Raw genomic sequence first — 24,323 nt, 5'->3', positions numbered from 1 at the left:
GATTGCTTGTCTTGCGATCGAAACGTCGTGATATTTAAGTCAAGATTATATTATAATGTAAACAAAAACTTTGCTCTTTTTCACCAATGGGTTTGAAGGATGGTGGCAAGTGTTGTCTTGTTAAACTATGCCTTTAATACTGAAAACTACTTACCTGCAGTACCTCTATTTAAATACACTATCGAAAAAATGATTTACACCCCTTCGCAATCATCGTGTTTCGCGGTGTGAATGTGTGAACACACTTTGTAAACAGTACATACAATAGTACGTGTTTTTAATGCGCTGTTCATGTTGTATCAAGCGTTTATACCAGTGTTACTTCTGCAGAGTAGTGGGTCGCCGCTCCTCTTATCCGCATTGATACGAGCGATATGTGGGGACTATGGTTTAACGGCAAAAAAACCTATCTGCACAGATGCAAACGGACAAGAGAAGTATGATAAAACAGGAGGAATTAACGGTGCAACGCATCTCATCTGGTAAATATCTGCAGATAATAGGATTGTCATCGATTGATCCTGGCCGCAGACTTTGGTAGGTTACACATAATAATGAAGATAAGAGAGCAGTTTCACTGTATTACACATACCGCTATGACAAATAAAGGACTTAAATCGGGTAGGCAGTTTGAGCAGCTTTGGATAAGACTTATGATCTTGCCCATAACCGAGCATGGAGTGCATTCGCTTGTTCAGCTCTTCTGCGCATTCGTCCTCGGACACGACATGACAACAGAATGATCCGCGCCAGTTGGGTCGCTGCGTTAATGTTTCGCGGTAGGGCAGAGTTGCCAAAAATAAATTAATTACGATTTTGAATTCCGTTTATTCGGGACCCCGGGGTCCCGCTATAAGGTTCATTTGTCGAATCCAAGCCCCCCTCCCAGTGTTTTACCTGCGACGGAAGGGCACGGCGCGCGCCAACTGTCAACCATTCGCTCCAATTTGAAGAACATTTACCCGGTCATCAACCACGTGGGGCTCTGCCGTAATTATCTGCGCAATATATTTGTCCCAACGCCAAAGGCGCCAGGCAGGTGCAGGGGCAATCAAACAACTGCAGAGCAGTAGCAATAATAATAATGGTGGTGGTGATGATAATCACAAGCAGAGATGAGTGCCCTGGAGCTTGCGAAGGTGAGATGACGCCGGGCAGATGTAACGCGACGCCGGTGTCAGCCGGTTAATGCACCAAACGTAATTAAATCCGGAGATAAGTCGACACTTAAGCTTTATGCTGCGCGGTATCAAAGAGCTGTCGCGCGCGCCGTGCATGAGGCCACGTGCTCTAAACACCGGCCGCCGATATATTCAACATCGATTAGAAATTATGGGCGGGAGTGCAACTCAGGTCGCCGGGTTCATAGGGAAATGCGCTGACCAGTGCGCTAACCCATCGTGCACACCGTGGTCAAGAAAAATGACGGGAGTGGCAAGCCAAGGAATCGAGAAGTGTCATCAGAGGCTCCGTGCCGTGGAGATGGAGCGACGAAATCCTGGTCGTGTACAGGTGCTCGGTGGATTGTTAAATGGTAAGGTCGCGAGAGATGGGGTGTTTTCAGCAGTGGATTGATCATGGCTACCGATAATGACGATGAAGATACTATTTGGATTTTGACATCTTAGGATTGTGAGGGATGATCGCGGATTGAGGAAGCATTCATCCAGCAGCGGGATTGAACAAGGCCGAAAATGATGGCCCACCAGCGCTGTGTGCATAATTAATGATAGGGACAGGCAAAGAGATTTGGGAAAGACGCAGCCGCCTATCTCTCTCGTGTCTCTCTCTTCTCACTGTGCGAGCGAGCGAAATAATAAAATGTAAAAAGACAAAAGCTTTATAAAAAAAAAGAAGAGCAATTCTCTTTTTTCTAGACATCTAACTCATCTCTTAGCGCGGGGACTAATTCATCCCCGCTTTCTGAAAGGCGGAATTCATTTCCTGGGCCGCGCTCTCCGATATTGAAATCTGTCGGCATTAAAATTTACTCGCGGCGTGATCCCCTTTCCCCAGGTGTCGTCATTCTGCGGGGATGTGACACGGATCGCAGTCCCATTTCTCATCCCAGCACCTGGAATTTATTCGAGGCCCGCGGAGCTCAGAAACGGGTGGGGTGGGGAGGGGAACGAAAGCGGAGTTGGTGGTGGTGCGGCGCGGCGCTCTGCCGTTCCCTTTGATGTGTCTGATATATCGTGGCCTGTGGGAGAGATACTGACGCTCCTACAGTCTAGAAATTTCAGCAATAACCCGCTGTGATCAAGGCTAAGCTTATCTCGCGTCAGCATTTTTGCTTGAAGCAAATGTACGTATTTTTTTTTAAAATACCCGCCGGGCGCTCAGACGACGTTTCGCCGGATTTTTGGGCGAGTTTTTGCGAGATGCAATGGCCGCGGCCACCACTGCGACAAATTGTGTTTTCCGTAAAATGGAAATGTTATGTATAATGTTATGTATAAAAAAGGCGGCAAGGAGAATATATGCGGCATTTCGAATGAGTATGTTCTATACCCGGCGCAGCCCGCGTAATGATTTCTGATGATACACCCAACATCGTATCGACACGAGAGCCATCAGAGACGGAAAACTGCGGGGAGAATGTTGATAAAGTCTCGACTGTTGTTTTCTGAACGGTCTCATTTCCACATCTAAAAACGTGACCTTATGCACGTTTCGATGTCCACGCACACCGAGCGCTTGTTCATAACGACTTCTGACGGTGCGTGCACAAGACTAGCAATGCACGCGTATTCATAGGTCCACTATTATTCCATGAAGACAGTTTTGGAAATAAATATTTTAGTTCATAAATCTGTGGTCCTTCGCGGACCAATGTTTTACTGCAGCATTTGTTTAATCAGGGAAACCCAGGTCCTGAAACAAACTCAGTTTTCAGACTCAATCGACAGCCAAGTCTGTTAATTTAATGTTGCTGTGTGTGGCCAGTCACGTATATTGTGGAACCGTCCTATTAAAAAAATCATTGTGCCCCGTTCAATCCAAAAACAGCGGCATTCTAAAGAACCTCATTATGCGCAGGTTTTTCGACCTCAACAAATACATCTTTCAAACGATCGCCGCCACCAAGGATGCTTATGAAAGAAAAATGTAAACGCTTTGCCTAATGAAGCCGTTGTGCAGAGGAATTGCCTGCGCCGAGACACAAACATGTTACCCAAACAGAGGCCCTGGGAATTTGGGGGTCATGGGAGGTGAGGGATGCGCCCTTGTGCCGTTTTCAAGAAAGCGTTCACTTTCATTCCATGCTGCTCCTCCTCCTCCTCTCAGAGCATCCCGACTCGCACTTCACTCACTCGAACACAAAGATCCCCCTTATAGCCTTCAGCGGCCTGCACGGGCAAGTGCCGTTGGCGAGCAGCTATTAAGGCAGGCACGGCACACGATGTGGCCGGCACCACGTCCGTACCGCCTGCCTATCCAATGCCGATATATGCACACCGCACCAGTTACTTGTTTAAGGCTGAGTCGACCTAGGGTAGGTTCACGACCGGTTAGAATATTCGCCAGTTATTGGTCATGAGTGGGAATTGAACTCGGGTTGCCGGGTTCGTACTGCATAATGCTAACCACGAACACTACTGCTCCCCAAATGTTGCACACAGATCACCATGGACAACAATCATCGTGAATTTCATCCATTAATATTAATTATAATTTCAGCCCTTTTTTATATCTACTGCTGGATGAAGGCCTCCCCTCGCTGTGTCAGCAATGGCGGCTTGTTTGAATAGAATTCACGACGCGGTGTATCCCGTGCCACTAAAGTTCGCCATTGCCCGAGCGAGAACTCAGGTCACCAGGTCAATAGTGCAGCGTGCTAATAACGGTGCCACCGCTCCCTCCCCCGTTAACCTACGAAACCAGATGTAATTATATTCCAATAAATAACAACAATAATGAACAACATTATCATGAAACACAGACATGAGCTTTATTTTGGTCATATCAATTTTTAATGTATCACAACGAGCAGATCCATACTATAGGGTCAAATACCAGTACATCTACAATAAACATATCTATGACAAGTTTTGCAACATAATTAAAAAGACTTTTTTTTACTTCATTAGTTTTACTGTGTTACGGCACAGCTTAGTCAAGACGTTCAGAGGTTACATTAACCAAAAGAAAAACCGAAAGACTATCATAGAAAACAAGAACATGTACTTTTTTGGTTTAGTGTGCAGCTTACAGTCAACAGCTATGAGAATTGTATAACCTACAGCAAATTGTACACGGTCGAGACTCGCGCCATAGGCGCGCACCCCTGGGGATGCGCGCGCTGCGCAAGCGAGCGATCGCCTCTCACAACGATCAAGACACGAGAACAAACACGACGACTTGAGTTAATGCTCCTCCCTCTCTTACTTCGTTGCCACAGTTAATCACAGTTTATTTAATGTGGCAAAGAAGAATACGAAGAAGAATTAGAAGGAGAAGAAGAAGTAAAATCCTTTGGAAATGTTTGGCCACCTTTTGAAAGTGTATTGAAGTTTTTAAAGCTTTTCTTTATTTTTTTTTCATTCAGTGCTTTCACAATGCAGACAGTTGCACGCCCATTCGAATACACACAGCCTCGTCCATCTCCTCCCCATGCTTTGGATCCGCTTGGGTGTCGGAGCGGGGGGGGGGGGTTTGCACTCTGAGGGTTTTGAGGGTTAAGAGTTCGTTATCAGAAGAAAGTCTTTGGACAGCGTCGTGAGGTTTTCTAGCAGTTCCACACCCTGCATGAGTAGAGACTGGACACATTGCACCGTTGACAGGAGGCCAGGTCCTCTCCACGTTTCTTTTTTTGTCATCGTCAAGAACTAAATGCAACTATACAAGCTCCTCGCGCCATCCTCCACACCTCCTCCTGCTGCTGCTGTGCCCCCTTCTCCCCAGGTCACCGAATCGACGACGCGCGAAAACAGCAAAACATATCGACACTGATCGCGTGACAAAAAAATGATACAGCCTTTCACCGAAAACATATACAAAACGGAGAGATGACGGAGGCGGCAGGGAATAAGAGCGGCAAAACAAAATACACATCTGTACAAGTCTTGCATTAAGACACATTTAACTTACGATAATCAGCAAAATGTAACACATTAAGGAACATGCCAGCGATTGATCTGTAACGTATAAAGGGGTTCATTATGTTCAGCAACAACAAAAACAACAACAAAACTAAGAGATGGCAGATACGTAACGTAAAGTTGCGTAATAGGCAACGATGCTGATAATATATATACAACTGTTTGGATATATGTCATGTCTCAAACTAAAAACATACTTTTTTCCCGTAGATGCTATTAAATACTTTGGAATGAATCAGTAATGGGCCTTCATATTATTTATTTTTTACACAAAATCCTTCTCAATACATTACTATCACGTGGGATGTAAGCAGTGTTCACAGTCTTGCGAGTTCCAATGTAACAGCCGATAAGAACTGCACCTAGAAAACAAAAGCTGCTCTGGCTTTGCGCCCAGGCCCTCTCTCTCGCCAGGCTCGTGGTAGCAAAATAAAGAAACCACTCGGGTGACTATGGCATGACGCTTGCCTAAACGATGCGAGGCCACATAAAGCTTATATGTTTACCAATTAAAAAACAAAATCTCTACAGTAACAACACAAGTGCCCAGATGTTGACATCCGCAGCCGTGTTAAAGTCCGCATCACAACAACAACAACAACAACGGCGTCCTTGCGAAGAGAAAACAAACAAAAACGTCTCTCTCTCTTTTTGTTTAAAACGTTATTTAAGCTCAATCGATGTTATCGAAATGCTCGCCAAAAATGTTGCTACTGCTGTTGCTGTTGTTGGTTGGTTGTTTTTTTTAATAGTTTTTTTTCAACACAGTTTTTTTTTCAAGTATACAATACCTCGCTCGATTATGCACCAACAGTTACAATTGTCGTCTTTGGATTATTGTGAAGAGGGAGAAAGAGGAAGGGAACGACCCCAAAAAAAGGGAGGAAAAAAATAAAATAGAAATAACTTCTGACACCGTTGTGTTGACTGCACAAGAGGCTGCCTCGCTAGGTTTGGGGCGCGGGGTGAGGGAGCGAGGGGCACGACGGCGAGCGCAAGTGGCGGATTGCTGCGAGGTATCATGGTGGCAAGTGCACATCAAATCGCAAACACAAGCAAAGGGGCGACTCGTCTTCTTAAAGCGGAGGGGCGCACCGCCTCCTTTTTACACAATTTCTACAGATTCTACAAAACAACGCCAATGCGTGAGAAGTTAAAGCTACAGAGGAAGGCTAAGAGCAGTAGATTTAGGCCATGGCTGATGCATGTTTTCGTTTCCATATTTTTTCTATGTATATAGAGAGAGCTACTTAGGCCTAAAAATATATATTTTTTTATTCATCAGAGAAACGTGGAGCTTAGTGGCATCTGTGGTCATGGTTTAAATCCCATCAACATGGATTGTGTAAATAAAAACCGATGGCGACTGTCTTCGATGTCTACGTTAATGCATCGTAGAGTGGCCAGGTTCTCACGGCTGAAAACTTTGTCCAAAGTTTGGCCGCGAAGACCCAACCATTGTGGCATTAGACGGTAACGTTGTACGACCCCAAGGTAAAATGACACGGACTGTAACAGCCTTTGCACTTTTATGCGGTCAAAACAAAAGACACCCAAAAGAAAACCTTTGTCGTTCTATCTGTATTGACCTGAGACTCAAAAGTACGGAACTGTGAATGTTTGTGGTAGGTAGCAAAGTAACAACTCAATAAATTCTTTTCAGGAAAAAAAACATCATCTCGTAAGGAATGCACTGGCACTTAACTCAGACAAGACTCCCATTTAAAATAAAAAAACAAAGTACTGTACGTTCCAGATACTATCGGGTAGGGTTGAGGTAAGTGCTTCTACGCGCCTTTAAACAGACCAAAAAATACATTGTTGTACCTTTAAGTTATTTTCATAGAACACCGTATACCAGGAGCAGGTTTATACATACGGGAGAATGACCCCAATTTCCTTATTTTTTGGTTTTGTTATAAACTTTGGAATCTTAATTGCTTAAGAAGTTCAGTTTGTTTTAGTCTCTCGCCTACCTATGTGTAACAAACGCACGGTGCAGCTGTCGGGCCCTGCGCTGTAAATGCTTTTGCCTTGAAACGTCCCGGGCCGAGAGGCCTCTCTCTCTCTCACGGCGAGGGTCGACAGGGGCGACAGGGCCGACCGGCCTCTCTCTTTCTCTCGCTGAGGGCCGACGGGGCCGACACCGCGGCCGGCATTTCGCGCACCGCGTGGGGCTGCCGTGTTTATCGCCAGGACCGTTTAGATAAAAAGAGTCAGGGAAGGAGGGCCAATCGACTTTTTTTTTTACCCCCTTAGAAAATTTAAAGGTTTGCATCAGCAGCCATAAATATTAGTTTTGTTTCAATCCGAGCTGAGCCCAACTGGCAAGGACACGACAGTTTGTCAAAAGGCCCACCGAGTGTAAGCAATTTGTATCTACACACTTATGAGTTTTAATACTAGCTAGCCATTCGGGGGATACATCATTTCTAGGATCCATGCGCAGTGTGCAATTCTCTCGATAGCAGTCTCTCTTTCCGCTCAGAGCCCGAAGTGCGCATGCCCTAAACCATGCTGTCTGAGGGTGCAGCGCCTCCGAGTGGGCCCGCCTCGGCCTTTGAGGGGGCTCACGCCCAGCAAAAGCTGCGGAGGAGAGGGGGGAGGTGTGGGGTGGTTTCGGGGGGGGGGGGGGAAGGCCTCACGGACAGAGGCTCTCTCGCTCCGAGCCACCGGCCGCCATGGCGCTTCCTTGCGGGCTACACGGCTCTCCCTCAGAGTCGTCCGAGCAGCCGCCCAGTGTGGCGCCGGGGGCTTGGGCCCCGGAGGAGCCGAGAGAGCTTGAGGTAACGGCCGGCAAGAAGTGGGGGAGGGACGGCGGGTTGACCGGGGCGGAGGACCAGGGCCTTGCGGTGGAGAGGATGGCTTCCAGGGAGGCGGCCATGGTGCTTGCGGTGGCTGCGTTGCTGCTGCTGTTGTTGTTGTTGTCGTCATTGTCGGTTGGAGGCTGCGAGGTAGACGCGGTGTCAAGGGTGGGGAAGGAGTGAGGTAATAGTCTAGCGTGCTGCTGCTGCTGTTGCTCTTTGGCGTCAGTCGAGGCTCGTTTGGCAGCTCGCTGTCGGTGCGAGGCCGACAGGAGGTGGCGGCGCAGTCCGTCCTCCCCCAGCAGGGCCACCTCGCAGGCCGAGCAGTGGTACTGACCTGAAGGGACGCGGAGCAGGGTCTCCTGGCCGTCCACCGAGGCCTGCCCAAAGTAACAGAACGACTTCTGGTGGCTCAGGGCCGACGCTTCATCGCTGAACACCGTCTGACACTTCCGGCAAACCAGGCTGTACTTCATTTCGCAAAAATCTGCGGTGTACTGTTCGGATTGGCTCAAAACGGGAGTCTTGCTCGACGCTCTGCTCTTTTCTTCCGCTTTAAAGGCAGCATCTTCGGCCTTCTGCTGGGCTGGAGGTTGTCCGCTAGCAAGCTCAATGCGTGGCTGGTGCTCCATGGAGGAGCCATTTGCTGAATGCGCGTGACTCATCCTTTGTTGTTGCTGTTGTTGCTGCTGCTGTTGCTGCTGCTGTTGTTGTTGCTGCTGCTGTTGTTGCTGCTGCTGCTGTTGTTGTTGGTGCTGCTGCTGTTGTTGTTGGTGCTGCTGTAGTTGCTGCTGCTGTTGCTGTTGCAGAGCCTCCTGCATACTCTGCTGGTACTGCTGCACTTGCTGGTGCAGCAGCGAGCCTGGCGCCAGACCGCCGGCCAGGGCGGCCTGGGCGAAGGCGGGCCCGTAGGGGAACAGGCTGGCCTCCATGCCGTACAGAGGCTGCAGGTAGCCGCCCTGCAGCGCCGCTGCCGCTGCGGCCGCTGCAGCCGCCGCCGGAGGGATCTGGTGGTGCGGGGCGGTGTTGAAGTAAGGAGGGAAGCCCGGCAGGAAGCAGGGGAAGAGCTGCCCGGCCAGCAGCGCCGCCGCTGTGGCCTGGTCGCCGGCCAACGCGGCCTGCAGGGCCTGCAGCTGGGAGTGGTCCATGGCGCCTTCCATCGCCTCCTGGGCCGCCGTGGCCGAGGCGTTTTCTGCTTTCTCCTTTTTCACCGCCGCCACCGCCACCAGCTTCAGCTTCTCTTTCTCCGCCTCCTTCTCCTTCTTCACGCTGCCGTGCTGCTCGGGTTGGTGCGCCGAGGCGGACTGTGTTGGCGTGGACATTCGCGGCTGCTGAGGTTTGACCGCGCCAGAGAGGGAGAGGCCCGGCGAAGGGATGGAGGACATCGGCAGCCCCATGAGGCTCGCGGTGGATGTAGCCATGGCTGCGAACACGCGCAAACGCACGCGCACACAGATGCATTTTTATTTTAATATTTGTTATCATATGACCCACTATCACTTGTGCATCATCAGCCCATTGCTAGATAAGGGCTTTCCCACACCCGATGGATCACGGGGGTTTGTTTGATCATACTTCACCACTCTGATCAGTATGGGTTGAAGGTCAGGAGGGTAGATATTCGGCAGCATAGAAGAACAGTACAACGATGCATTTGTCTGCTATGCAGCCTGCTGTGTGCACGCAGTGGTCACACCCATCTAAGCACTATTGAGGTTCAGCCCCTGCTTCGCGTCCGAGATTTGACGTGGAGTGAAACCACCGCCGGCGTGCGTGTGAGTGCGTAGGAGTGTGTGTGTGAGTGCGTGCAAGTGTGTGTGTGTGAGTGCGTGCTTGCGAGTGCGTGCTTGCGAGTGCGTGTGTGTCACAAGCCCCATTTAAAAAAAACGAATGTATCCGCGCGGCACACTGACACACGATGAAACGGTAGAAAAATCTTCGTAATTTTGGGTGGTGAGACAGCCTTGTGGCCCGATTGATTGCATGACTTTTTCATGAAGTCAGCGGTTCAATTTCCGCAGCCAGTTGGTAATTCCTGACGCAAATTGACAGACCTGATGTGCACTGCAAATTGAGCATTAAAGACCCCGTGATCACATTTGCGTTAAGCAGGGTCATGGGGTGTCGCTATCAATGTTTATATTTGCTCCATTGTGACAAAAAAAAACGTCCCTTAGTTATGATTCAGTAACACATTTGTGAATACAAATTTGTGAATACAAATGTTTCCTTGCTTGTTAGGTGGATGTCAGCGAGCGCTAAATATAAATAATGTCTGCAACATAAAAAAATATATATATATACACAGAATGAAATGGTATTCTTCCATTTGTTATCGTGAACCGTGGTAAATCCACTGCTGGATGAAGTGCTCCCTGAAGAGCTCCCCCATTATTACTGAACCATCGTATTAACATTGCATAATCTTACAAAAAGCAAATCAGTCACGAACAATGTCAGACTGATGGGGCAGAATCATAAGTGGCAAAAATTAAATCGTCAGGCAATTTCGCCTCCCCTTCACGAGTCTGTTCCTCGACATGAACACAAATTTTAATTTTTACAGATCCCATCAGATGTAGGGCCCATCTGGGGAGTGCATAATTTCAGCAGCATTGGTTCACCACAAGCAAAGCTTTTGACCGGCTTTGACATTCGTCGTCTCATCGGCAAAGTCCGGCTCGCTCAAAGGAACGCCGTTTTTTAAATGCCTGACGTTAGATATGGATCCAAGTCCGACTCAAAACTCTGTCGCTGCACCACACAACGTGACGTCATCACAATTACCGGTGGAGGTCGAAGTGAAGTTCTGCAACGAAGGAGACCCTCCAACGCCGGACATCAGCATGGGGGACAGCCCCGGGATCGCGGAGTAAGCCGACGACACACTCAGCCCTGGGCCATTGAAGGAGCCCTGCTGCTGCAGCTGCAGTTGTTGCTGCAGCTGCAGCTGTTGCTGCTGCAGCTGCTGCGGCACCGAAAGGCCCATTGCCTCGTTCGCCTTTTTGATGCGGTCAAGCTCCTGCTGAGCCATGAGCTGCCGGACCGTGGCCGGGTCGAGGAACTCCTTTTCCCGGTCCAGCTGGCTGCCCACGCTCTCCCTCACTTTGGCGATGTGCTGCGGGGAGAAGACGTGGTCACGGATGGACAGCCGCGCGCCAAACTGCACGCCACATAGGCCACACTCCGTCTTCGGACCCAGCTCCAACCCTGTCTGCGGGTCCATCCCAAATTGCTTGGCCATGCTTAGCTTAGACTTCTTCTCCTTAGCACGTGCGTTCTGAAACCACACTTGCACCACGCGTTTGGGCAGCCCAATCTCACTGCCTAGGATTTCACACTCCTGCATTGTGGGTGTACGGTAGTCATTAAAACAAGCTTTTAGTACCTTTAGCTGTAGATTGGACATTTGGGTTCGAAACCTCTTCTGGCCGGGCCGCTCATCCGGAGACCCGAGTTTCGGGAGCGAGATGCCGATGCTGCCCGTGGGGCTGGGCGTGCGAGTGCCGGTGTAGCTCGACGTTTCGTTGTAGTCGCGCACGTCGTGATCGCGCGGCGTCGACACGCTCAAGCCGGGGCTCGCCAGCCCATCCGAGGACCTTCCGTCGCTGCTCTCGGCCGCCGGGAGCGGCGGCAGGAACGAGTCTTCGCTCTTCACGCGCGCGCCCCGCGCCTTCGCGTCCGCACGCGTGGCGGCGGTGCCGCTGGAGACGTCGTTGTCGCCGTGTGCCTCGTCGCCGGTCGTGTGGTCGGTGATGGCGGTGTTCACCGAGGAGGCATCATCGTTGTCCAGTTTGCTCTGCTCGTAGCTCACGTTCGCCGAGGTTCCGGCGGGAGTTTCGTCGTCGGTGCCGCCGCCGCCACCGCCGCCGGGAGGCTCGGCTGCGCCCGCCGACGTTTCGTTGGCGAGCGAGGAATTGTCCACGTCGAAGGCCTCGCTCTTGTTGGACATTTGGCTCAGGAGAGCATGGCTGGGCACCTCCATCGACTTACTCATCAGCGACATCAGACTCGACTGATGCTCGTGGTCGAAGGAGCTATTAAAGTGGGACAGCGACAAGGAGAAGTCGCCGTGATCGAAGGGGTTATCCTTGTGCGGATTCTCTCCGGCGCCGGGCGATGTTGGCACAATACTGTAGCCCGCCTGCCTGGCCTCGTGCCAGTGGCGGGACCGGATGTGGGCTTCCAGGGCAGTCTGCGCCTTGAAGAGGGCACGGCAGAACGGGCAGCGCCTGTGCACCTGCACCGGGCCGAGTGAGCGGAACTGGCCCTTCCGCTCGCGTGCGCGCGTGTTCTGAAACCACACCTGCACCACGCGCTTCTTAAGGCCCACCTCGTTGGAGATGTGGTCCAGCATCTTGCGCGTGGGGTTCGAGTCGAGCATGTACTTGCGATAGAGGATCTCCAGTTGCTCCGGCGTGATGGTCGTGCGCAGCCTCTTGTCCCGGTGCGGCTCCTCTCCGCCGTCCGTGTCGCTCTTGCTGGCGCCCGCCTTCTCCTCGGGCTTGGGTGGCCCCGTGGCAGATGTGGGGGTGGACGGGGATGGCGTCGACTGCGAGGGGATCTGCGGCAGGGCCCCCGAGAGCATGGGGCTTGACATGAGCGCGCTGGAGCCGGGGTCGAAGAGCAGGAAGGGAATCTCCATGGAGCGGTCGAGGAACGCGGCCGGGTGGACGAACGGGTTCTGCGCCGACAAAAAGTGCATGCGTTGGTGCTCCTGCCACAGGTTGAAAGAAGGGAACGCGACCTTGCACTGGTCGCACTGGTAATGAAGAAGCTGGGCGGGCAGATTGTTCAGCTGAGGAGTCACCATGCTCTGGACCGGACTCTGCGGTACCTGCCGAGTCATTTGGGGACTAGATTGCGGCTGAGGTTGTGCGTGTTTTGGTTTTTGCTGCTGCTGCTGTTGCTGCTGCTGTGTTTGTGCAGTGCTTTCCTGCGGCACAGGAGCGGCGTCAGCTTGCTTTGGTTTTTCCTCCCTAGGCTCGACTTTGGGAATAGTTTTCTTGCTTTCTTCTCTCTCCGAGTTACAGAGGCCGGTGGCCTGCGCGTGAGCCGACAGAGACGGCGGCAGGTCGTTGGACATGACCTGATCGGTGGCGTCCATGGAGTCCTCCGTTTGGCTGTCCTCGCGGGTGAAGCTGTCTTCCTCGTCCCGGTAGCAGTGCTTCTTTTGGTGGTTGATCAGATCGAATATGCGCTGGAAGACGACGCTGCACTTCTTGCACTGGTAGTTGAGGTTGCTTGTCCGAATGTAGCGCTCGTTGGTCGGCAGTTCCCTCTTCTCCCCCCCCTCCTTGCCTTCCACCTGACTCTCGTAGCTTTTCCGCGCCTTCTGCCGGGCGTTCTGGAACCACACGACGATGACGCGCGTCGGCAGGTTGAGCAGGTTCGACAGCTGCTCCAGCTCGTCGTCCTTCGGGTAGGCGTTCGTGTCGAAGAAGTCCTGCAGCACCTTCAGCTGGTAGTCGGTGAACCTCGTGCGGCTCGACCGCTTGCTCATGGACGACGGCTCGGACTGCACCGACTCGGGCGTCGGAGGCTGCGAATCGAGCTTGATCTCGTCGTGGCTCGACGATGGCGGGTTGTTGAAGTTGTACGGCGAGTCCTTGTTCCTCTGGCGCTCCTTGAACAGCGTGTTGCGGAACCAGTGCTTTATGACCTTCTGCGGCAAGCCGGACTTGTCGGCCATCTCCTGGATCTGCTCGTCGCCCGGCGAGTTGTTGATGTCGAAGTACGCTCGGAGGATGTTCAACTGCTCCTCCGTGATGCGCGTGCGCGGCCGCTTGTTCTGCTGCTGCTGCAGCAGGAACGCCGGGTCAAGCTGCTGCTGCTGCTGCTGGTGCTGCTGGTACAGCTGTATCAGGTCTGGGGTGAGAGAGTCCATGGGCATGAGCTGCGACGCGAGCTGCGACGCCATCGAATGCAGCTGCATCGGCTGCATCATGAGCGGCGAGAGGAGGGGCATCGACTCCATGGACATGGACAGCTGCGGCACGGGCGCCTGCTGCTGGGCCAGCGGCTGCGGCTGTGGCTGCGGCGGCGTGCCGGGCGGGGTGGCGAGCTTTTGGACTGGCTGCGGAGGAGGCGGCGGAGGAGGAGGGGGAGGAGGAGGGGGAGGCGGGGGCAGAGCCGGAAGCTCGGGCGTCGGGGCGCGTATCGGGTAAATCTTGTCGTAGGTCTCTCGGTACTGCTTCGAGTATTTCTCGAGCTCCTCGAAAGGCAGGAACTGCTGGTGCACGTGCTCTTGGTGGCTCTTCAGGATCAGCAGATTCGAGAAGAGCTTGCCGCACGTTTCACATTCTAACTTCCCCAGTGTTTCGCAGATCACGCTCTTGTCCTTCCGGAGAGGCTTCTGCCGGTTCTCATTATACTGGATCACCAGCTCGAAGCCAAAGTTCTCCAGCAGCGCCCTCGTGGCATTGCCCCTGGCGTAGGCCGGGATTCGAGCCGGTAGCAGCGACGGGTCCGACGGTCCCGACTTCTGAGCGTCCGAATTGTCGCCACTCGTTTGCGTGTCCACCATCGATGAGTCGTTATCCGCCTCCTCCTCCTCCTCGTCTGCCTCCCCACTCTTTGAGTCCTCATTTTCTTTCTGCTTCTCAGCCGCTTGGATGGACACCTGCAGCTGCTGCTCCAGCCTGTGTTGCTGCTTTTGAAGTTGCTGCTGCAGCTGCTGCTGCTGTTGCTGCTGCTGCTGCTGTTGTTGTTGCTGCTGCTTCAGCTCGCCAAGTGTCGAAGCCGCCGAGCTGGACATTGCCAGAGCGCTCGACGCGGGGAATGCCATCTCTGGGTGCAGCTGGAAATCGGTGCCGGCCAGGCCGAAGGGGAAGAAGAATTGCTGCTGCTGCAGCTGCATGAACGCCTCGGCGGTGATGGGGAAATTTGGGAAGAGCGCCTGGTTGAAGAGCTGCGGCTGCAGGAACGCCGCCTGCTGCAGCTCCTGTTGGAACTGCGCCTGCGCGTGTGCCTGAGCCAGCGCTTCCGTCTGTGCCTGAACCAGCGCCTGCTGGTTCGAAATCGCGTCGCTAAGCGCCTTCTTCTTCTGCTGCTGCTGCTGCTGCTTCTGTTCTGCCGTGAGCTCGGGGGTTTTGCTCGTGGACGCCCGGCCCGGGACCTTGCCGCCGCCGCTGCCGCCACTCTCCGCAGCTGACGGGCTGCCGGCGCTCTTGTTGCCACCGCCTCCCCCACCGCTGTTTAATTTCTTCCCATTCCCGTTGCTGCCGCTGCAGGCGGTGCCGCCGGCGCCGGCGTGCGCAGTGGAGCCGCTTGTGCTGTTCGCGACCGACGACTCTTGCAGGGCGGCGCGCGTCTTTGTCTGGTGCAGCACGGAGCGCATGTGAATTTCAAGCGTGGAGCTCTGGCTGTAGGCCACGTTGCAGGTGCTGCAGCGGTACGGCTTGTTGTCGATGCCGCTTGGTGCCGAGTCGGCCTGCGCGCTGGCGATCGATGTCTCCTGCAGGGCCTTCTTCAGCCTGTTGAGGTGCGACACCGAGTTGTAATGGACGAGCAGGATGTTCTTTTGCGTGAACGACTCCTTGCAGACGGTACACTTGTACGGCCGCGAGGGATCCAGGAACTTCTCCATCGGAAAGTTTGCGCCCTTGCGAAAGGGCAGCGTGCGCTTCAAGTCCGACGACGGGTCGTCCGGGCCGCCCCCCATCTCGTTCTCCGTCGGGCTCTGCTTGCTCTCGGCGTCGCTCTCAAACTCGTCCCCTCTGTCATGCTCCGCCAGCAGCGCCACCTCGTCTTCGTTGCCCAGGCCCTCCTCCAGCGCCAGCAGCTCCCCGTTGCCCTGCAGGCCGCCGCACAGCTGCCGGATCTCGGCCTCGCTCAGCTCGGGGTGGCCCGTCTCCAGGTGCTTGCCGAGCGCCGCGATGGTGCGGAAGCTGCGCTGGCAGAGGGCGCAGACGGTGGCGGCGCGGATTGCGTGGTACTGCGAGTGCAGCTGCAGTCTCTCCGGCGTCTTGAACGCCAGGCTGCACTGGCCGCAGCGGTACTTGTACACGTGGCGGTCAGACACGGGCAGCTGCTGCCGCTGCTTGGCGTGGATCTCGGAGAAGTGGGCTTGCAGCGCACTGGGTTTGCGGAAGTACTGGTTGCAGCCCTTCTTCCAGCAGAGGAAGCCCTTCTGCGAGCTCTGCGGCGCCCCGCCGGCTTCCGGCCGCTCCTGAGAGGTGCCGGGCTTCTCTGGGTCGTCCAAGTTTTCTTCTGGAAGAAATGCGCGATGGCATCGACGTTACTACGGAACGAACAAGCCTCACGGCTGCATCGGTCAACGCGCCGGAGAAGTTAAGCGTTTCCTCCACAATGCCACGCGTATGATTTTTAAAACACAAACGTTGGGTTCGATTGTGATGGACGGTTTTGTTTTCACACACGGCGCTAGCAACACATAATCAGCCACACAGAAGTAATAAAAAGGCATAAATAAATACAAATTCGGCACCGCAAATTAACTGAAGTAAAATGGTATATGTATTTACTGTGGCCTCTGAAGATAACAATCATACACTGGATGTAATACATTATTTATTTTCGCCGGAAATAACCCGTAATGCTTTTACTTTCATTACAACCTACACCAGCGTCTCTCTCTCTCTGACATGGAGCACACGTCGCCACACGCTGAACATGTCCAGCCGAGAGCCTCTACAGATCGAAGACCGCTGCTACCTTGCACATGTCACGCACAAGCTGCGTCAGGCAAACACCGCGGCGTTCCTCACCCATCTTGGCCCGGTTCTCGAGCATCGCCGACCCCGGTATCCTGCCGTCCCTCTCGGATACCGGCACCGCCGCCGCCGATCCCAAGGAAGCAACGGCCGTGGTGGTGGCCGTGGCCGACGTGGTCGCCGCTGTCGTCGCCGCCGTCACCGCATTTCCGGCCGCCGAAAGGTACGTGCTGCTCGGCATCATCACCTCCGGCCCCGAGACCTACAGGAGACGGCACGGGCGCACGCGCCGCCACCGCCGCACTGATTAGCGGGCAGCCCCGACGAGCCCGTGTCAAGCCGGCCGCGATGAAGGGGAAGAGGAGGAGGAGGAGGGTATTAAATGCAATTTCACAAAGCCCTTTTTTTCTCCTCGGCGGGAAGCCGGGAGCGCCTTTGTTTTTGTCCTTCAGGTGGACGGCGAGAGCCGCTCGTTACCTGCACACTCGCGGAGGTCACAATGGATGCAGCATCTGCTTCCGAGGATCCATTCACGAATTTTCTTTTGACTGAATTAGTGCAAAATGCCAAACGCACCTTTCTCATTTTTTTTGTAAAAAGGCAATGGGTCTTAATTATGGGTTCATTTCGTACCCCGTTGAAAAGAAACAATGATGTGGCACTTTGGAGCTTTGTCCGGACAGAATAATGACTTGATATAAATTAATTACTCACGTAATTGCAGTGAGATTACCAGAGGCATAATTGAGAAGGCTCCTATGTAAATGGTAATGAGATGGTTGTTTTCCCATTCGCGTCTCTATTTTTCACACCGCATTTACAACTTTCTATCTTTTTGGCCGTATATACTTTAAGGTTCCTTTATGAGAAAGATGTTTTAATGTCACGTAGCTACGCTTACAATGATCACATTGCTCTATTTTCAATTTGTGCTTATTTTTTTAATCCTAAAAAAAATAATCAAAGAGTGAAACTAACGCGATATAGTTTGATTGCTTAAACAAAAGCTGGCGGTTATCGCCGCTCCGGAGGGCGGCAGAGAAGGCAAAGTATTTTACTTTCAAGCGGGGGATGCGGATAGGAAGGCGTTTCCACAATGTTCATACACGAATGCGTTTTGCTCCGATGAGGAGTGCTCCGGCGAATAACAGGCCGAACAGTATTTGCCCAGCACCTCTGCTGATGAGGCCCATGACATTGAAACCGGTACAGCAGAGGTTTTTTCGTTAAAACACGATTGCTGCCGGTGAACCCAAGTCTAAAGGGCCAATAAAGCGGACGGACCAAACGGTGTAATACATTCACGCGTAGACACGAAACGTGCACGGTGTGTTATTTATTTATCGTTACCCAACACTAATCGCTCAGAACGGTAGCATTTAAGCGATATGAATTGCGATCACGACGAAAACATGCGTATATTTATCTAGCTGCTCCGCTCTCACACAATCCCGAGTAAAATAATAAACACACTATCGAGTCTTATTACGGAGGGAAATAACCCCGTGTTCTCAGCCACTAATAGAAACACAATCCATTGTTTCCAAGTGACAGTTAATGAGGAAATATGATGGCAGCGTCTAATTTATTTGCCGTGTACTTCAGTGGCTAATATATCCCCCCAAATATTCTGTAAGAGATCCCACTTATACCGGCGCGGGTCAGCGAGCCTTCGCGAGAAGCGCAGCGCTCGTGCGCGCGCTCAAGAAATAATTACACAACCGCCACACACGGGCTGCGCATCACGAAACAGCGTTCTCCCACGTCCGCCATCTCCCCCCCCTCACCGTCTCTGGCCATTCCGCTGTACGCACAGAAAAATATTTGCAACTGACAAAATCGTTCCATCAGCAAAAACCACAAGGATAAAATATAAAAGAGTAAAAAAAAATTCTGCAGAAAATTAAGACAAACCTAGAGGGAGCCAATTCATTACTTGGCTGCGACGGGCAGCCGCGCAACCTTTGCTAGGAAGGGTAACCTCTTGGTGATTTAGTGCACTCTCATTACGGCCTCACCGGCGCTTCCCCTCGTGGGTGGAGGGGCGGCCGTTTTTCAGCGGAGCGGTATTAAAATTTCATAAAGGCGAGGGAGGCGGCAGGGCCCGTGGAAAAAAAAAAAGGCGTCCCAATAGAAGATGGGGGCCATGGAGGCCTGCTCCTGACCCACCTCATTAATGCGACTGCCGAGGAGGTTTTGCCTTAATAATCAAGGTCGTGCTGCGGAAGGCGTGAGACGATGATATCTCGTGTGTTCCTCGCAACAACAAGATCCCCGCGGCGAACGAGGCCGTCTGTACGACGAGTCTGTGCAGTGTGTTTGCTGTACGGCGTGTCCATGCAAAGTGTCTGCGCTACGCGTCTGCTGCACGACGCATCTTAGACGCGCGACGCGTCTGCTGCACATCGCGTCTGCTGCACATCGCGTCTGCTGCGCATCGCGTCTGCTGCACGTCGCGTCTGCTGCACGTCGCGTCTACTGCACATCGCGTCTGCTGCACGTCTTCTGCACGTCGCGTCTGCTGCAAATCGCGTCTGCTGTGCGACGCGTCTGCTGTGCCTCGTGTCTGCTGCACGTCGCGTCTGCTTCGCAACGCGCCTGCTGCACTTCGCGCCTGCTGCGCAAACCACGTCTGCTGCACATCGCGCCTGCTGCGCTACGCGTCTGCTGCACGTCGCGACTGCTGCGATTCACGTCTGCTGCACGTCGCGCCTGCTGCACATCGCGTCTGCTGCGCAACGCGTCTGCTGCACATCGCGTCCGCTGCACGTCACGTCTGCTGCACGTCGCATCTGCTGCGCACGCGTCTGCTGCACGTCGCGCCTGCTGCGCATCGCGTCTGCTGCGCTCGCGTCTGCTGCGCTACGCATCTGCTGCGCTACGCGTCTGCTGCACATCGCGTCTGCTGCGCAATGCGTCTGCTGCGAACTTTCTGTTTGTCCGCTATGGCAACAAAAAAAATAAACTATTTACTCATCTGCAGTTTTTTTCGTCTGACCGTCGACTTTTAAATGTTGCATTCAATTGTGCGGCGAGTTGAAACGGAAATGCATGAAGCGAAAATTGAATCTCTCCCTCAGACTGTGACTGGTTTTGCATAAATATACAACAGACGTGATCGGGATTGCCACTCACGTCCACGGAATTCACTCTGATGCATTTCTTGTTCCGTACCGTAGGGCATGATAATGAGTACGTTTTTTTTACGCGCCCCCCCCCCCCATTTTCTTGATAACTTGAGCGAGAATGGCCCCCCCATTTGTCACGACTGCTTCAAGGTGTCGGGCTGAGCGGCGCGGATGCTAATTAGAACTCCGAATGCAGCGGGGTCCCCGCATAACTTTGCCGAGTAGAACTAATATACAGCTCCCAGCTGTACAAATGCTTTGCGGAACGGCCCGAGGAGGAGCAACTAATGAATGGGGCCTTTTTATGAAGTTGCAGCTGTAACAACTTGCGGCGAGGCCACGGGATTCTTTGTGCCGAATCATTTGATCGATTATTACAACAAACAAAGTGCGTTTGCCTTGGAGCCATTTCAGTCCTTTAATTCACGCAGGTGGGGGGCGGGGGGGGGGTCTTCATTCGGGTCTGAACTTAGGTGTGTTTGTGTCTCGTGCCGTAATAAATTAAAACACGGGGGGCGGCCTTGCATCGCACAACGTGGTCACAGCTTCCGCCTTTTCACCTCGCAAGGGGCCATCAATTAAGATGCGAGGGGAATGCGGCGTTCCGACAGGGAGCGAGCCGGCCGTGCGGTCGGGGAGCTCATCTTGTTATTCCAACATTTAATATTTTTTTCTAATGGAAGACCCGCGCATTAAGAGCACGACGGATTTTTTTTCCTCCCATTTTCCCTCTCTCGGACCTTAGACCTTTACCGGCGTTTATGAATAATTTCCAAAATAGCGTTGTTGAAGCTTATATAACAATTTTGAAAAGGGCAGCGGTTCCAAAATCCATATTGATTCAACATGTAAATCACAGCCTGCCCACCCCTTGCCTGACATTTGAATGGGACAATGTTTGCCTGGGGAGGGATAAAATATTGAATAACTCATATTCATTATGGCCATAAGCCAGCTGATGCAGCCGGTGATGAAGCCGGCGATGAAGCCGGCGATGAAGCTAAAACGGTAACATTTTAGGCATCGACTTATCTTCGCAAGCTTCACTGAGGCAGGTGATACGGGACTTGGGCAGTTCCCGTTTTTACACTTGGCGCCACCTCCGAGCTCACGTGCTTGGACTTGGCAAGAGCACCACGCCCGGCCACCTTCATCTCCCCAGTGCTTATGTTTACACACCGCACTGGGTACTCGTTAAGGCCGAGTTGATCTAGGGGAGACGCCAGCAGCGATTTGGATATTTTCTGCCGATGTTGGCGGTGAACGGGAATCGAACTCGAGCCACCGGGTTCGTAGCGAATTGCGCTGACCACTCCACCGCCGTTCCACGCGTGATGAGATTTAGTGGAAGCTCCAAACACACGCAATATGATGCCGGTCTACACAGCGGAGTGTAAAACAATAATAACAAACAGGATTAAATATACATACAAAAAACAAATATAGCATCTAAACACGACCACAACTCGAGGTGCTTCGCAAAGCCAACTTAAAACTGAAGGAACAAAACATTGCGACGAAAACCTAAAACACACTGCGCTATTAATTCCACAATAATATTATCAACTCATCGCTCCAGGTAGGAGAGCACACGGGGCCTGGGGGTAGAGCGAGGTGAGAGGGGAGGGGTAGGCAGGGGCGAGTCCAGCAGCAGAGTGCGCCGCACAGACTCACCACACAGACTCGCCACGCAGACTCGCCACGCAGACTCACCACGCAGACTCACCACGCAGACTCACCACGCAGACTCCCCACGCAGACTCACCACGCAGACTCACCACGCAGACTCACCACGCAGACTCTCACACAGACTCACCACACAGACTCACCACACAGACTCACCACTCAGACTCTCCACACAGACTCACCACGCACACTCGCCACGCAGACTCACCACGCAGACTCAGCACGCAGACTCAGCACGCAGACTCAGCACGCAGACTCAGCACGCAGACTCAGCACGCAGAATCAGCACGCAGACTCACCACGCAGACTCACCACACAGACTCACCACACAGACTCTCCACACAGACTCACCACACAGACTCTCCACAACGCACTTAGGAGGAGCAGGGCGGCGTGGGCGGTGGTTGTACCACAGGCCGAGGATGCCGTGTAAGTGCATTCAATTATGAATTTTCATAGAATTTGAATTACCTCATTGAAAATTGGACATTTCTTTACAATCGGCGCTATCACGATGACACGCACACATCAAGGCTAGGTCAAGTGTCAAGTATTTCCCTGCAGTCTCTACTCGTGTCAATCAAACCTCCCCTTATCCCCCTTCATTCATAGCCAAGGATAATTCCTTTCGTATTTTCATAGGAATGCGAGGCCACATTCAAAACGTAAAAGTCAATGAAGAACGGATCATTTCCCTGAACCTTGAAAAATGATTCAAGTCGAGCGCTGTATGGTACCAAGTGCAAGTAAACGGGATGGGCCGGGAGAGCGAAGGGGTTTTTTTTAACAAAATCAATGGCGCGCAATGGAGAAGAGATAAGTCTTAATTCTGTTTAAGACAGTCACAAGTGCCCTCGCCATTGACAGCAAGGTGACATCCGTTTGACACCGCGAGAGCGGCGGCGTGGAGAAAGGGCGACCTCCTGGCGAACGGGGGAGGTCAACGACAGCTCCATTGAGCAGGCGACGCGTAAACAGGGACTGGCGAGGCCAGACGGCTCCAGTGTCCCCTCTCAGAGATCGCGGTCGCTGGGAATCGGCGGAGCCGGGGAAGGAGGTTTCGTAATAAATTGCTTGCGGGTGGAAAGAGGACCAACGCTCTTAGAATCCAGAGTGCAGGAGGCCCAATTCAGTAATACTTTTCTCTCCAATGGTCTGCCCATTATATATTTGCCACCGACACGCCGATTAGGCGACACACGATGAACAAGCCCCAGCAAGGGGCAGAGCAGTGGCGGAGTCTCGGTGCCGGGCTGTCGGGCGGCGGATCGAAGGTCTCGCCGTGATATCGTGGTGTGTTTCTATATCACCCGTATAAGACTTCTCATCCCCCACGTGCAATATTCTACGCAAAAACGCGCATTACATGACAATTACTCGTGCGGGGCATCTATTGAACAAGTGAACGAGACGCAGGCACTGCAAATATCAACATTACGAAGTTTAAAAAGAATGACGCGGGCAGTTCGCACGCTACGCTACGAACCCCGAGTTCCAGTCCACCGCCGACGGCTGCCGTCAGTGGCGGGCGACACCCCCACGCCGCCTCGACCGTGGAGTGCCGCAAGCAGGGTCCGATGCGCCGGGGAGAGGCAGCGGATCGTCGCCAGGCGCCATTCACGAGACGACAACACAAACACCCGGGGGAGGGGACATCGACGGGAGGCGAGGGGGCGCGACCGTACCACGGCCATGAGCTTGTCGACGCAGTCGGCGGCGACGCTGTGCAGGTGCGTGAGGTGCAGCTGCAGGTGGATCTTGCTGCTCAGCACGTCCTGGCAGAGCGGACAGCGCAGCGCCGGCTGCACCGAGTGCTGCGACACCACGTGCATCTGGATGCGGCTCCCGTCGGCGCAGCAGTAGGTGCAGTAGGGACACTGGTATACCTGTGCAGAAGGGGCGGGCGGCGGTGTGAACCGAGCGATGCCTGCGTCGTGCCCGGCTGCGGAGCGTGGCCGTGCGGCCGAGTGCGCGACGCGCGAGGGCTCCTCGTCGACGATGCACGGACGCCGTGTGTACGTGTGCACCACGAGGTGTACGCGTGTGCGTGTGAAAAACACCGTGGTGGCCAGCGAGGCCTAGGGCAGGACTAGACGCTGCCGGGGGATGGACCACACCGGCGACGGGGCGATGAAAAGAGCTCGCACCCGGATGCCGAGTGGATTCATTACATCGAGGGATCGGGAGAGATGGCTTGGGGAGGCCTTCATGCAGCAGTAGATTGATCAAGCTGCTGCTGATGTGGTTTTATACAGCACTTCACATGCTCTAAACTAATGTGTAAACTAATGTGATTTCAAAGATGAACTTGTACCAGCAGCAGGTTCGTGAAGGGGCAGCCGCCGGTCGGTCATTCCTGCCGATGGGGAAGCACCCTTTTGTGATGATGGCGGCGCGAGATAAGAGGACGGCAGAGTTCGTGTGATCGAGGGCCGTGGGTGCACGCCGTCGGCTTGGGGCGCGAGTGAGCGAGGAGGGGGCGGCTCGTCGACATGGTGCGTTTAAACGTGGGGAACGCGCTGGCACCTGCTCATGAGCCGGGGTTTTGTCCTCCAGGGGCTTGGGCCTCTTTGCAGGACCCAGGTCCTCGGCGCCATCCGGCAGCGACGGGCGCTTCCCGATGGGAGATTTCCCCGGCTGCTCCTTCCCAGCAAAGCCCGTGGCTGCCAGATCCACCGCCACCACCATAGCCGCCGCCACCGCCACCCGTTGCCGCCACCGCCGTCACCACCACGACAGACAAGACACGACAATGAAATGCAACACGTCAGCAAGTGGGCTGGCTTGCTCGCGACGGAATTAGGGTGGTGGGGGGGGGGGAGAAGCAGTTGAGAGATGTATCGATTGCTGGGCGATGCACGCGGTGGTCTTATTGGTTAATAATAGCCGAGAGCATCGGCTACAGGAAATGAGGGTCCGGGTTAAGAC

General features: G+C 53.3%; 1 protein-coding gene across 15 annotated transcripts in view; it reads right to left on the bottom strand.

Moving 5' to 3' along the window:
- Positions 1 to 3,954: 3,954 nt before the first annotated feature.
- ZFHX3 (zinc finger homeobox 3) overlaps positions 3,955 to 24,323 on the bottom strand; it is a 325,534-nt gene continuing 305,165 nt past the window's right edge. For 8 of the 15 annotated variants that reach the window (XM_078868814.1, XM_078868816.1, XM_078868813.1 and 5 more), the window contains 5 exons: positions 23,922 to 24,058; positions 23,081 to 23,281; positions 16,636 to 16,843; positions 10,694 to 16,117; positions 3,956 to 9,329 (listed from right to left, as the gene is read on the bottom strand). In XM_078868814.1, the coding sequence (XP_078724940.1) occupies positions 7,744 to 9,329; positions 10,694 to 16,117; positions 16,636 to 16,843; positions 23,081 to 23,281; positions 23,922 to 24,058 (7,556 nt within the window). In that variant the 3' untranslated portion in view covers positions 3,956 to 7,743. Of the gene's footprint in view, positions 9,330 to 10,693; positions 16,118 to 16,635; positions 16,844 to 23,080; positions 23,282 to 23,921; positions 24,059 to 24,323 lie in introns of all 15 variants that reach the window. The other 7 variants (XM_078868818.1, XM_078868817.1, XM_078868820.1 and 4 more) reach the window with 3 other exon arrangements.

This window comes from Lampetra fluviatilis, chromosome 26 (genome assembly GCF_964198595.1).
Source record: "Lampetra fluviatilis chromosome 26, kcLamFluv1.1, whole genome shotgun sequence".
NCBI lineage: Eukaryota > Metazoa > Chordata > Hyperoartia > Petromyzontiformes > Petromyzontidae > Lampetra > Lampetra fluviatilis.
This window is presented reverse-complemented; position numbering and strand designations above follow the sequence as displayed.